Source organism: Sparus aurata, chromosome 7 (genome assembly GCF_900880675.1).
Source record: "Sparus aurata chromosome 7, fSpaAur1.1, whole genome shotgun sequence".
Lineage (NCBI taxonomy): Eukaryota > Metazoa > Chordata > Actinopteri > Spariformes > Sparidae > Sparus > Sparus aurata.
The window spans coordinates 1,746,232-1,761,289 of record NC_044193.1 but is presented as its reverse complement, the minus strand read 5'-3'; the positions used below and the strand labels follow the sequence as shown (position 1 = coordinate 1,761,289).

Genomic DNA, 15,058 nt, shown 5'->3' with positions numbered 1-15,058 from the left:
ACTCGTGCTGCAGACGTAAGCTGATCTGCATCTGTCAGGATATTCACAGAATCACTGGGACACTAGATTATGGAGATATGAGAGATTTCCATCCAACATCACAGTAGGTGACAGCAGAACAGCTCGTGAAATATAAACAAAATACAAACAATCAGGTTCATACATTCACATCTGAGAGAGTTACAACATTCAGTGGATTCACAGTTCATTGTTAAAGTTCATCAAACACACAACTGTATAATATTTCAAATGTTTAATAATCTCTACATATATACACATTCATATCCATACAATGAATACATTTTCCATTCAAACAGGTTAATTATAATTTTAAGAAAGGAAGAAATCAGAATCACCATCAGTCATGTGACAGACACACCTGCCTCGTCCTGACTGAGAGGAATGAAGAAAAGAAATCAATCAAAATCAAACCAATCGAGGATTTTGAAGAGGGCCGGTGTCGAGCTCAGCCGAGCAGGTGAGGGGACAGTCGAGGATCTCGTTTCAGCTTCTGATCAAGAACACGGTACTTCTGAGGAGCTGTCTCCTTGTGCCTGGAACAAACACACAACCAGGGGTAGAAGAAACTAATTACATCTACTCAAATTACTGTCTGTAAGTCATTTTAAATCTGTAATCGTACTTGCGCTACTTTTAATCATATATCATTTTATCATAATTGAGTTCTGAGTACTTTCATCTGCATGTTTGTATCTAATACGGCTCCGATCACAAACAGGCCAATCAAACACTGACGTACAGACGGAAACACAAAACTGTGTGGCAGGTTTGAAGAGGAGACTGACACCACTGAGCCGAACAGAACAGGAGTTCATTTAGACTGAACAGAACCCGCTCTGACTGATAACACATTAAACATCAATGTGAAAAAGTGCTGACGATCGGTGTGTGTGTGTGTGTGTGTGTGTGATTACATTCTGAGCCGTTTCTTGGCGACGTGTATCTGCAGAGTTTTCTCGGAGCAGAAGTTCTGGTACTCTTCCTCCTGCTGTTTCGTCATGTTGAGCTGGTTCTTCTGGTACCACTGCTGTTTCTCCTGCAGCTCCTGAGTCTCCTGAACAGGTTTGTGTGAACATATTAGCATTAGCATTAGCCACACTCTGGCCTGTGCATGTGTGCACATGTAATAACACAGAACATGTCTGTAAGGTGTCTGTGTCCTGAACTGAGCTGGTTCTCATGCAGACACTGAAACTACAAGAATAACATAATATACAAATAGCACGGCTTACAAATATGTATACAAACTACTATATTAAAGCTTCAGAGTAGATAAAACCAGCAGAGCAGAGTATGAAAGACTGTGACTTGAATAATATTTTCACTGCAGTAACGTGAGGCTTCATAGATTCTGAACCTGTTTTGAGAGACTTTGGTTTGAGGGTTCGTCGATGTATTTTACTGCAGGAGCAACAATCCTGAGCCCCAAAACAATAACTGTCATTTTGATGTTCTGTTTGGTACTGTAGGTGGGTGAAGTTGTAAATGGGTCGATACATGCCAGTTAGTGAATAGAGTTGTGTGCTTTGTAGTCCTAAAACCTAGAAATCAGTTAACATGTGAGCACATCCTGTCCCCTCGTCTCAAAGTCTGCGAGTGTGTTGAATGTGTTTTCAGTTGAATGTGTGAAATGAGGTGTGTTGTTACCGCAGGCTGAACATAATACAACATGAAATACATCATTTAATGTTCCCACAGTTTAATTATCAAGCTCTTACCGTGATGTTGTCTTTTTATATCCTAACTTTTTCACTGCTGCAGATTTAATTTACGCTTCATAAATCACAAAAGTGGTTTTCAGCTGTGATGATTATCTCTATGGATAAAACATGAAAGTTGTCACGGTCGGGTCATTTTTGACCTAAATAAGAGTCATAATCGACCTTGTTTGCAGTTCTTGGTGTCCTGTCAGCAGTTACAGATGTCTCTTTTATAATGACGGCCTGTGGGGAAATGTTTGATGGGCTGCAGGTTGTTGTTTCTTTTTTTACCACAACACAGTGAGTGGCCACCCGGCCAGAATGGAAGCAAGGCTGAGCGGCACCCTCTGGGACCGGGTGCTGCCCTGTTCTTCTCATTTGAAGGACTTGTCTTCCTGCTACATACAGGTGTGACAGTAAAGTGGTGGTTTCTCTTGCTGTTGTGTATTTGCCACTTTAAAACATTCCTCCTGAGAAAACATGTCCAAACACATTCAACACCAGGTGCTGCACAGAACCACAGAGGACAAATAGAGAAAATGCTCCCATGAACATTTATGTGGCGTTTGGTTGGCCGGCTCTGCCAGTCTCAGGTCTCTGTACCCAAAACATCACAAGGAGGTAATAAATGTTCAAGCAGCGCATAAAATTAGTTCCAGGAACTCGTCTACAAAGTGGATGGAAGCAGAAACTGTGACGATGGCAACATGTTACACTTCATTAAACTCACCTTTTCGTAGCGTTCCTGAATGAGGTTGGCGTGCTCTACCAGTCTCTGTTTAAACTCGGCCAGACAGTCCTGGTGGAGCTGCTTGGCGTCTTCGGCGCTCAGAGTCTCTGCGTTTCCCAGCCGGATCAGGAGCGGAGCCAGGATGTCCTTCTCCTTCTCCTGCAGCCACCTCTGATCCTCGGCTGCCAGACGCTCCTGCAACGGCAGGAAAACGGTGACACGAGATGTTACCGACATGCAGTGAGGGAGTGTAACGAAGTATAGTGTTATTAGTATAATATTATTTTTTTTTTTTAGTATTATATTCTGGTATTTTATACTTCCACTACACAACATTAATGTGACAACTTTAGTTAGTCCTTTCAGATGACATGCCGCAGAGTCAAGTGAGTGCATGTTTAAATCAACTTATTTTATCGTTATTCAAATAATAATGGAAAAAAAACACTGATTAATTATCTTTAAATGCTTTATACTGGATCTGATAATTAGCCGTGCTGATGATTGATCAACTAGGAGTATATAGTATGTAGTATATACATACATGTAAATATATGTGTTATATATATATATGTGTGTAAATAATATATTTACTTATAAGTTAATATTTTTCTCAGGTACTTTTTGTTCGAGTGAAAAATCGATGAAACTGAAAATTATCAAGTGGACTAATTTTTAAGTAGCTTGTACAACTTGAATGTAATAGTCTTTACCTGGTCTCCTGACATTTAAAAAACATACATTTTTGTTGGTGGGCTGCACAGCAACAAAACCAAGTCCATGTATGTGTGTGTGTGTGTGTGTGTGTGTGTGTTGGTCCTACCATTTCCCGTCTCTGACTGCGGGCCTTGGCAGCTCCTGTTGTCGTCCACGGTGTGAAGTGAAGCTGAACGTCTCTCTCCTCCTTTTCTCTGCAGGACACAACGTCTCTCACCTGCTCACACAAGTGTTGGATTCACATCCAGAACTCAAGTCAGATCAGCAAAAGCAAAATGAATTACCTTAGAAATCCTGGAATCACTTTTCCTTTTACTGTCAACTCAAAGAGAAAAGAGAAAATGATGATTATTTTACAACATCATTGCTCTTAACTCTAAGAGAAGGCCTCTGATTCAGTTTCTATAGACTTTTATTTTAATTGTACTGTTCTTATTATTATCATTCTTGTATTTTACAAACAATCATCATTTTTTATTCTTTGTCTTTTATTATTTTATTTATTCATTTTATTGCAGTTCTTGTGCATTAGTGTCCGGTTTAGCAAGAATAGTGAGGAGGACACTCAGGGGGCCTGAAGGACTGGGAACAAAAAACAAAAAGCAAGTTTTATTTTTTAACAAAAGCTGAAAATCCAAAAAACAATCAAGAACTGTGATTTCAGAAAATACAGAGTAGCAACACAAAATTGAAATAAAGTATAAACTAAGAAGTGAACAACGACCCGAACACAGAACAGACAAAACTGAAAAGACAGCTGGTAACACACCTGCTGTGTCTCAGTTCAGGTCTGCATCCTCTGAAGGACTCGGCCTTTGTGGTCTTTGAACACATTTAAATGTATTAATTCTAAATCTGTATCACACGTTTTGCAGAATAACAATACTGAGTAAAACGTCTCTTAAAAACATAAGAAATATGTCGTCAGGTCGCACGTGTGATGAATAAAATGTTTCACCTGGCAGTTTGCAGATGTGTCATACAGGAGCGGAGTGATGTGAGCGGAGCGTGCGAAATATAGTCGGAGTGCAGAGCGGGTTTTAATCCAAAGGCCAGAGCGATGGTTCCGTTTCGCTCCAGTTCCGCTCCGATACCGCTCTCCACGAGTCTAGGGCATGCACAAGTCCACACAGACTCACGTGTGCCTTCGAGGGGGTCATTCGTTGAGAGATGGAGTTTGTAAAAATATTTCGAAAAGCAAGCAGACAGGCGCACCGTCAGCCGGGGGGCGCTTTTTTTACGAGAAGACCTCGGCAGCCCACTAACACCCGCTCTAAAGCAGCTAACATTGAAAATGAGTATAGCAGCGCCGCGCCGCTGTTCCAGCGTCTGGGGAGAACCCTGCAGGTCATACAGGTGCAACGTCAGGAATTGCTCCCTCTTTTAAATTTGAGCGAGCGTGGAGCGAATGAAATTTTAGGTGAGCGGAGAGCGGTCTTTGAGCGGAGCTGTCTGGTATGACTTTGAGCGATGGAGCGAAGGAGCGAACACCCACGTAAGCGGGGAGCGGAAATTCTCGCCGCTCAGCTCCGCTCACATGCTCTGGTGCCATAAATGTCTGACCTGTGAAGTGGGACAGGTGATACTGAGGACGTGGTTACCTCTTTCTGAGAGCCTCGGATCTGATGAACCACCGTGTCCTCGTCCTTCATCAGGTTCACCAGCAGCCCGTACAGAATCAAGGTGTTAGGAGGCTTTTCAGACGGATCCACCTGAGCACAGACACAAATGTAGTTATGATGAGAGTGTGTGATTCTAGAGGCAGCGGTGAAATCGCCTAGCGTGTTATTGTCTGTACCTGGAAGCCCGAGACCATGTCAGGTGTGAAGTCCTCGGCCTTCTTTTTTTCCGTTGACTCTCGCGGTTTGATGAAGCTCCTCTTTGAAGGGATAAATCTGTGGTCCTCTAAGTGATAGGTCACCTCGATCCGTCTTTCAGCCAATAGGAACACTCGCTCGGCCACGTCTTCGTTGGCTGGTTTGGATTTGTTCCTGTGGAAACGCTCCACCACTTTCTGTTTACACACACACACACACACACACACACACACACACACACACACACACAGGCATCCTGTTTCAAGAAACACAAAATGAAGGAAGTCCCTCAGGTCTGCCTCTCCCTGGTGATCCACATCAGATCTCATCCTTCTTGTTAGAGGGACTCAATCTGAACAAGAACTAAACCTCGTCTCCTCATCAGAAACCTACAAGTCAACTGATGAGGCTGACAACAGACTTCACCGTCTCACGCTTTCACCTAAAGCCTCACACCACGATGACCTCGATGACATTATGAATATACCAGCTCTTTATAACCCAAAGTCATGTCTGGAATCTGGTCTACTGGCAGTTCAACAGATCTCAAACCTGCTCCACACAGCAGTGTCCTCTCACGAACCTTATGAGGTCGTTTTTCTCCTGAAAAATTATCTCGTTATCTTATTTTATCTCTCATGATGAGGACATAATTAACTTGTGACCTTGGGAAAGCAGAGTTCTCTCTCTTGTGAATATGACGTACAGAAATGAGTTGTGAACTCAACAAACAAATACAATTTTATTTGTTTTTGTGTGAAAACTGAGGAAATTATTCCTTTGATCCATGGCTGCAGCGAGCGTCCATGTTTTTCTTTTTAAAGATTTTTTCTGGCATGGACCTTTATTAAGCAGTAGACAGATAGGAAATATGGGAGAGAGAGGGGGATGTGACATGCAGCAAAGGACCTCTGGCCGGAATCGAACCGGGGTCGGCTGCGTTCATGGAATGCGCTCTAACCACGCGACCACCTGCGCGCCTCATCCATGTTTTTCCGAGCAGACACACTGGGACACTTTTAGATTGGGAATATTGACTTCAAGCTTTCAGTGGAATGCAGCATCACTCTACAATTAATCTGCTGATTAGAACTACAGTGAGCATCTGTTGCAGGAAATAACTGAATCCTTTTCAATGTGTTATTTTTAACAGATTTAAGTCCTCAGTAGAAACCAACGGGAGCTGAGAGCTGTGGACAGGAAGTCAGAAAGTGTTGTCCTAAAGAACTTAATACATTTAGTATGGCTGCAACCTTAAGTGACTCTCATCTATCCTGAGCAAAAGTCAAACATCAATGTACATTTGACAGTAAAATATGATCTTTTTTGGTTTCTGGTTTGCATATTTTCACCTGCAGAGGTCGTTCATCTGGACCAGCGTCCATATCTGGCTCTGAAAACTCGACACGCCGATCAAAGGTGACGTGCCGGATGTAGAGGAAGTCGTCCCGGCCCTCAAACAGCTCAGTCATTTCGCCAGGCGACTCCACCCTCCGCACCAGATTGTCGACACGAGCGCAGCTGAACTCCGTCTCACGCTGGGTGTCTGTGTATCTGTGAACTGAGCGACACAAATACACCATCACTCAGGAGACGGACTCCACACCGAGCCCACCCATCCTCCTCACTCTGCTCCTCACAGCTACCCTTCAAAGCATCTCGACTTGACTGAAGCTGAACGTTCAGTAAATCTATGTTCTGTGTTTCATGTAGTCAAAGTTTATATTGATATCATCACAGTAACACTAGGAGGCGCCAGAGTCAGACATTTACAAACTCCACACATCATAACTCATTCTGTCTAATTCATTATTTACATCTTTTACCAAGACATCAGTGTTCTTTAGTGTTTTTCCCCACAGCACATTATATTCTAAACCTGATGGACATGTATGAAATGTCACTTCCAGTTTTCCTTCAGGAGGCTAAATGTTTTGTTTTTTAAATTTCAGACGCCACAAAACAACGTTCAGTGACACATGATGTGACATCACATGACCATACCTGATCCTTAATATAAAGATGTCGCCTGGAGGCCTTCACATCTCTGTTCATGTGTGTTTAAATATATCAAGTGACAAACGCATCAGTTCAATCAATAAAACATTAGTAAATAAAAAGTATTTTTCAGCATAACAAAGATAAACTCAGGTCGGACTGAAGAAGCAGTTTAGAGATTTCTATTGTTTTATTCTGCTTCCAATCAAACGTATCTGTGCTCTTATTGGCTAGTTGAACTTCCACTGTCCCTGTTTTTTTGTCCTGGTGAATTTCTTCTCCGGCAGTTTAACGGACAGGAGTGTGTCTTTGATTTTCAGATCTAAGCTGCCTTATACCTTTAACAGTTCACGACAACCGAAGCATGAATGACACAGCTGGCTTGAATATATAAGATAACGTGGATCTATAATTAACATTTGATATAAAGTGAAGTCGATTGTTAGTTGTGTTACTATGCACAGGAGAACATCTCACTTCTAACTTTTACAATCTGCTTCAATCCACCACTTCACCGCTGCCTTCAAAACACGTACGTATGGGTGAGAATGTTCTTACAGGAGCTCACATTCTCCCGTCAACTTTGATTTTTATAGATCACAACTTTTGGATGGGAAGTTGTGCACGCCTCTTTGAAAATCTGAATTATTCTACTGGCAGTATCTTAAACAGATCAGACCACAGAGCAGTGTGTGTGTGTGTGTGTGTGTGTGTGTGTCATGGTCCACTCTTATGAATCTTATGAAGTTGTCTCTCCTGCATTAACACCTAATGACACTGTGACTAAATGACCCTCGACCCTCCCTGCACAGCGAGTGACGGTGATCAGCTGTGAAGTCTGGAGCTGTTCTTTCTTGTTGTGCTATTCGTCAGTTAAATTGTGTCTTTGGTGACGTGAGGTTTTAACTGGACAGCAGCAGGAAGCAGATTTACACAACAGGTGGAAACGTCGTCCTCTGCTGAAGCGCTCTGTGGTGGAGTTGTCGATCTTGTTGACCTCCCTCCGCTCCAAGTGGTCGTTCCTGTGCTGATACCACTCCTTCACCGTGAAGACCTCAGTGCCTACAACACACACACACACACACGCACACACACACACACACACACACACACACACACACACACACACACACACACACACACACACACACACAGGTTAGAGTTGTGTTCAAAATACTAGCAGTGTGTTTCAAAAAGCTTAAAAATCCTTCTAGTCCATGTGATTGGACTACATCCCACAGCTCCTCTGCATTTCTTGGTTTTGCCTCTGAAACATCATCCAACCCTAACCCATGTACAACATTTGCTGCCTTTGTCCTTAAATAAGGGCTACGAGGGCTGCTGAACGCCCCTTTCAGTTAATGATTGTATTACACAGAATCAGCAGCATGCATGTCATTAAAGTATATACTTTGTTTCAACAAAATGAAAAACCTATTTAAGGAGCAGCGTGGATGCAGGTACTTTGTTTCTTAATGCAGCTGTAATATCTATGAGAATGTGAGTTAGTGCTAAGTATCAGATTGGGACTCGGTATCAGTAGATACTAAATATTTAATGACTCGGATCGGGATCAGGGTAAAAAAAACTGTTCATTCAAACAGACTCCACTGACAGAACCTACATTTATAAAGGTTCTGTGCTCTTTTGTACAAACTAAGACATTTAAAAAGACAGTAAGAACACCCAAAAGCTGCTTGCCTCACCTCACTGTGACCGAAAAACCACTGAATCATTTGTCTCTTACACACTCACAGTCCAGGTCTTTGTACGTAGTAAGACGTGTGACGAGGCCATCCGGCTTCAGGTACGGTCCAAACTTCTCCAGCTTGGCTTTTCTGTATCGGATCACCTTCTGTCCTCCGGGCCAGCAGTTCTCCAGGTCTGAGGCAGACGGAGAGGCAAGCAACAGGCGGCATGTTTGGGTTTGATAAGGACTCTGTCTGATAGGAGACTGGCACTGATCTATGTTCTTATGTTTCTACTCTGCTGTGCTGTACGCTGCACACTGATGCATAAAAGGTGCAATATGCAAGAATGTTCATTAAAAGTCAAAGATGTCGATGTGTTGTGTTGTGGAGATATTCACAGCCTGAAAACGTCTTTCTGCCAGCGGTCAAAACGTCCTGTGCTGTGTTGTAAACACCAAATCTCCAGCTAGCTGCACAGCTAACTGAGCTAACAAGCTAACAGTAGCCACAGTCACAAACAGAATACAGTACGCAGCAGTTAGCTGATATGCTGCTCATATTTCTCTGGAGCTCAACAGGTGGCCAATTCTTACATGTTGCACTTTTAAGGTATTAATGATTTTGTCTTGATGCTTTAATGTGAATGTTGATGTATTCCTGACAAAAGACTCACTGCACCTTTCTTTGAGATAGTCATGAAACTGACCCAGGATCTCGGCATCTTGAAAACTCGGGGCTGCACCTCCTCCTGCACAGCAAACAAAAACACCATGTTGAGTTTACAATTAACTTCATTCACAGCAAAACAACGTTTCAGTCTTTTTATGTTTCTGTAACTCCAACTCTTCCCCCTCCAGCTCCTCTTCATTACAGGGTGGAAAAGTACAAAGGAGAAATGGAGGTAAATACGGCAGCTGGAGACATTTAGACAACGACAAATGCAGATCCAAACCAATAATCTGTCAGTTCATCGATCAATACTCTCTCACTTCCTGTCCTCAGCTACAAGCCTGCTGGTTTCAACCACAGTTGTAAAAGTCCTCACAGATATATAGTTATCGAAGTTTTTAACAAATGTTACTCAAACAGGAAGGTACAGTGAATTCCTGGGGGACTATTTTCAGTGTCGGATTAATCCACATTTGGTGTTGTAGTGAGTGTGTGTGTCAGCAGGACGGTGTGTGTGGTGTGTGTTCATGGTGATGAAGACAGTGTGGCTCACTGGTGTTTTTAATAGTTTGGGGAAAACAATGGCACTCTACAACAGCGTTCTCCTCAAGGGCCTTTAAAACTGTCCGCCTGCTGCTTTGAATACCACTTGCTTTGCTTATACGTTACATATCATTACATGTACTGCACACACAGAGAAACACACAAACACACCTCCTCATCACAACTGATCCTGCTCATCAGTTTGCTCCCTCTCTTCTTCGCCACCTCAAGAATTAGCTGCTTCTTGCTGGTTGCACTGAACAGGACCGGCTCCCACATCTTTAAGTCTTCCAGGTCATACACCATATCCTACAACCACACACACACACACACACACACACACACACACACACACACACACACACACACAGGCAGCATATACAAAACACATTTAGTTCAGTGTAGTCTGTGTATTTATTCTTATTATCCGTCTCCTTGCTCGGATCTGTTGTCTAACATTATGTTGTAAACTCACTGCGCAGCCGCTGCTGCAGTCCTGCATGTTAACATAGTAGTTGAGATTGTTCCAAACGCTCTCAATGCCCAGGAAGTTGTCATCATCAGTTCTGTAGCTGTTCCCGGTCAGAGGGTCGATGAAGAAGTTCTCCCGGATGCTCCGACTCCCTGACAGCACCAGCACCCAACAGTGCACCCGCAGTCCCCGCAGGAGGTCAGCAGGTCGCTGCTCACTCTCCTGTTCATCAAGACAAACAAGAGGTCAAAGGTCACGGGGGGGGGGTTTGATTTCTAGCTTTAGCTTTATTTCAAAGATTCTTTGTGTCCGAGTTGTGTTGTTATGATTTGTCAGTGATCGCTGCGATCAGCCTCAAACTGACCGACAAGGTTTTTATCAACAACAATAACAATATTCTGATTTGCCATCTTTAACCTAAAACTTCACTTATTGTGTGTCTACTTGAAGGATGTATATGTCCTTTAAACCGATAGCTTTTTTTAAAATGTGTGGTTGTATGAGCTACTTCTCTCTCTCAGTGTGTTCCCTGCAGTAGATGACCGTCAGCTCTCCCCCGTGTGGAGAAGCAGAGCGTTGTACTGCTAAACTGCACCGACAGAAAGACGTCTTTTAGCATCCTAAAAGAAGGAACACTTAAAAAAAACTACATATATTCGTTTCAGTTTGCAATATTTTGAACACTTTTGGTGCTTTACTTTGCTGTCAGACAGCCGCTGAATGTCCGACCCAAACAGCTGATCTGCAGTGTAATAAAGTCTGCGGCAGGCACGTAAAGCACTGAAACAGTTATAAATCATTTCGGTGTGTCTTCTTTAAGGTGGCTAAAATATGTTGTGCTGTCTGTGCTGTTTAGCAGCACAATGCTCTGCTTCCCCTGCGGTGCTGCTCGTGTACATTTGCATGTTGAGCGGGTCGATGTGATCCGATCATGTGGAGGTGTGAACTGACGGAATGTCCACATGTGATCAGATCACTCATTAACAGGTCCGTTGAGACCCTTCTGTGTTTTGTTCCTACAGTTAAATTCAGCTTTGAATTTTACCTGATTTAATTTTTGTTTCTGAGGCAACGCAGCATCCTGTTTCTTCTTCTGTTGTTGTGTGACAAAGTTACTCTTCAGCTCCTTCAGAGGTTTCACTGTGTATTTATTCTCCTGCCGCTGAAGCTCTGAGGTCACAGTCTGCAAATACAAATTAAAAGCACAACCAAGCAGACACATTAATATCTGTGAGCCAAAGATCCATCCGACTGCTGGCTGTGTGAGGAGACCCATGGGTACAAGCCGTTTACTGCAGTAACATACACTGCATCTGGAGAAGCACCGACCTTGACTTCAGTGTCCAGCAGGGGGCACTCCTGCAGGCTCTGGTCGAGCAGGCACATCTCTTTGACAGCGTAGCCGCTGACGCAGTAGGCGTCGTAGTGAGCGCCGAGCAGCAGGCTGCACAGCAGGGTGGCAAATTCAAAACATGTGGCCCTCTGAGCCTGCAGCACCGAGGTGGAGGAGAACAGGTACCGGGGCTAGAACAGCAACACACACCATCACTGTCACCATCACTCACACACACACTGAGAAGAAGGTGCTTGTGTGTATCTATAGATGTGCATGTGTGTATGTAGAGTTTGTTCAGTTTGTTGTGCTCTACATGTCTCCACTACACAATCATCCCCGTCTGTAACGCTGAAGCAGGTTCCTGATGTGATCTGTTCAGTGTGCTGTCATGTTAAAGGAGCACTCCACTCATTTTACATGACAGTCGGGCTCTGTAGCAGATCTTTCAGAAAAAAAAGTTTCCCAGACATAATTACGACTTGACCGTTGATGTGGACGGTTTTACTCTAACATGATATGAATGTGGCATAAGCTGATCAAATTATTATCTCTGCACAAGCATTGGCTTCCTGACCACGTCCACAGGCGACTCCAACAGGTCCAGAGACAAGAAGTCAGCCACAAACGAGGCACAGCCCTCCCAGGTGAAAAGTTCAGTGGAGGCTGTCGGTGCGGGCCGAAGAGTCATTGACACAAACTTCTGAATGTGAGACACATATACACAGGTATTACACAGAGACACGTTATACATGCTGTTGTTCTTGAGAGATCATAAAAGAAGAAAGAAGACAGGATGCAACAAACACGTCTAGTTAAGTTAAATCGGATAGTTGTTGTTGTTACCTTAACACCACATTCGTTGACAGGGCAGAGCAGCAGGGGTTTCCGTTCAGGACACAAGTGTGAGTACTGAAGCTGGAAGTTCTCTACGATGGCTAACAGTCGAATCTCGTCAGGGGAGTTAACCCTGTAAGACTCAGGACACAGATCATCTGCCTCCAGGTTCAGGCTGGTGAAGGACAGCAGGTGAAAGATTACGTTCATCAGGTCTGATACTCATCATCGCACATTTTACCAAGATCATCAGTTTGTATTGTCAGTAAGATTTTTGTGAGCGTGTACATCAGTCTGTATCATTTATAACTGCCCTTTAAAAATGTGTATGTCAAAGTCAGATTCCACCACATGGTGTTCGCTGGTCGGACTGAATGACACAATCTTCTCAAACTCAACTTAATTATTGAGGTCAGTGTACCAGCTCATGACTTAATTACTTAATTTTTGTTCTTGAACTAATCATGTTTGTCAAGAAATGTCAAACTCATGCACTTATGTGTCCTAACACTAAAACTGATTGTAATTTGTGGGCACAAACACTGACTTTTCACCCAGACACTCGTGAGGAGCTCCGTCATCATCCTCCTCTTCTCGTGTCTCTCCGCCTCTGAATTGCTCTTCACCGTCCGACTCCCGAACAGTCTCCATCTATTATAGAAGTATTACAAGTATTAAATAAAGCTTATACATACACACAAAACAGCCAGACAGAAACACAGATGTTATCATCTTTGCACATCTGGACGAGCGGCTCATGATGAGTCCTTACTGTCAGACAGTTAGCATCTGGTCATGAGAAAGAAGCAGGTAAAAACCAATAATTATTCAACACTAGCAGAAAATAAAATCCGGATTGTGCATCTCTACTAAAATGTAATGATGATAATAATACATTTATTTTATATAGCGCTTTTAAGACACACAAAGACGCTTTACAGTTTAAGATAGAAATATAAAAACACTAATAATAATAATAATAATAACAATTTTGGACGTCTTTTTGATGTATTAGATTACAAATTATACACATATAATATTATATATTATATAACATGATATATTTGAAACGTAAGTATTTTTCATTGTTCCCATCTCCGATTGTCTGTTAAGACCTTTTGAATTGGCTATTCATTATGAGGATTAGTTGAATAATGTTAGTCATAGGTGATTTTAAGATGAGTGCTTTGTGTGCATTTTTATTAAACTTAAGTTAGATTCGTTGCCGCTTTATTTCCTTCACTTCTTCACTTCTTCACATGTACTCAGTCGCTAGCAAACTCTTTTTATTAAGTATTGTATTGTATTAAAATTAAACAAAGATAAAAACATAATATCTGGGCTGTTAAATGGAATGAAACTGTTCCATTACATACAAATTCTGTTTATCAAGTCAGGCTGGAAAAAAAAAAAAACATTTAAAAATCCTTCCAACCTTACCGGTGAAATTAGACGTTAATGATGCTAACGTTAGCTAGCGTTACGTTGCCGAACGCTGAGTTATCTTCGTTAAAACAGGACAAAAAAACGAGTGACGGTGAAACTCTGACAATAGTACTGAAATATTCCTTTGAGGAGCTCCAGGTTTTACTCACACAGTCCGACAGAAAGTGGCAGCTTTAGTTGAGAGAGTCGTTTCTGTTTGGCTAACTAACGATGACTCCTGATCAACGGCTCCGACTCGGTGCGCTGACGCCGTGTCCATGGCAACAGCAGGACGTGGTGACGTCGCCTATGTTGCCTTCACGGGCTATCAGAGATAACGTCACCCAACGTGACCGAAATACGAAAGCTCGACAACAAACAGGACCAAACGCAGTCGGTGGTAGAGGTATTCAGATCCTTTACTGAAGTAAAAGTACTCTTAGCACACTGTAATAATACGTATTATGTAAGTATTATTAGAAAATACTACTTTTATATCATCATTATTAGGGTTATTATGATTATTATACTAAAGCAGGAAGACTGAATGTGACTATAATCACCCCCAGGCATTTTATAGGTGTTTCTCAGCATGCATGTATGTGTGTATGTGTATATATATATTTATATATTGTGTTTTTTTCTCATTTTCTCCCTCTCCCACTAAGAAAAGAAAGAAAATGCTACTTTGAGTATGAAAAGTAAAAGTAGTCAGAGTGCAGTAAAATGTTCCCAGTCAGTGTTTTTATCTCTGATGTTTGTGGATTAATATTACTGCTGCATTCATGTCTTTAATGTTGAGCTCATTTTAACTCCTTTATACACTGTTGGCTGGTTTAATCTGCAGCAGAGCTTCATATTCTACCAGATCATCATATGTTGGTACTGTGGCTGTCCTGTGAGAACCACGTATCTGTAAAAAGGCAGAAAAACAGCCTGTTTTCAGCTGTGACGAAGCATTTAGCAGCTAATCCAAGAGAGTTTTTAAAGAGTTCATGTAGTTTAAGAAGGAGGAGAATTCTGTGAACACATGAAGGAACACTTCATCCTTCAGTTCATCACAAACATTCACCTGCAGCACATCTGGAGATACGAGGTTTCCAGG

At 42.3% G+C, this 15,058-nt stretch overlaps 2 protein-coding genes across 3 annotated transcripts in view; both read right to left on the bottom strand.

Annotated features, from left to right (window-relative positions):
- LOC115585697 (uncharacterized) overlaps nt 1-15,058 on the bottom strand; it is a 510,933-nt gene that overhangs the window by 431,380 nt on the left and 64,495 nt on the right. The gene's annotated exons all lie outside the window — the stretch shown is intronic.
- On the bottom strand, nt 239-14,239 carry ccdc135 (coiled-coil domain containing 135). 2 transcript variants are annotated; one of them, XM_030422935.1, is made up of 19 exons: nt 14,124-14,232; nt 13,969-14,032; nt 13,076-13,179; nt 12,538-12,703; nt 12,269-12,394; nt 11,688-11,882; nt 11,404-11,541; nt 10,362-10,580; nt 10,058-10,195; nt 9,353-9,422; nt 8,739-8,867; nt 7,917-8,045; nt 6,338-6,546; nt 4,967-5,182; nt 4,770-4,880; nt 3,275-3,385; nt 2,452-2,646; nt 936-1,075; nt 239-554 (listed from the first exon to the last, which is right to left on the bottom strand). In XM_030422935.1, the coding sequence occupies exons 3-19, from the start codon at nt 13,177-13,179 to the stop codon at nt 467-469; spliced, it is 2,484 nt and encodes an 827-aa protein (XP_030278795.1). In that variant the 5' UTR covers nt 13,969-14,032; nt 14,124-14,232; the 3' UTR covers nt 239-466. The 2 variants fall into 2 exon arrangements, with proteins under 2 accessions (XP_030278795.1, XP_030278794.1); XM_030422934.1 differs by lacking the exon at nt 13,969-14,032 and having other exon boundaries at nt 14,124-14,239.

What these genes read in the sequence shown, in the direction of transcription:
- ccdc135 (XM_030422934.1), bottom strand. Translation starts at nt 13,179, where the DNA reads ATGGAGACTGTTCGGGAGTCGGACGGTGAAGAGCAATTCAGAGGCGGA. An exon ending in TGGAGTCGCCTGTGGACGTG is followed by an intron (nt 11,883 to 12,268) that starts GTCAGGAAGCCA and finishes TTGCTGTTCTAG; the next exon opens with CCCCGGTACCTGTTCTCCTC. An exon ending in TACGTACAAAGACCTGGACT is followed by an intron (nt 8,046 to 8,738) that starts GTGAGTGTGTAA and finishes TGTGTGTTGTAG; the next exon opens with GCACTGAGGTCTTCACGGTG.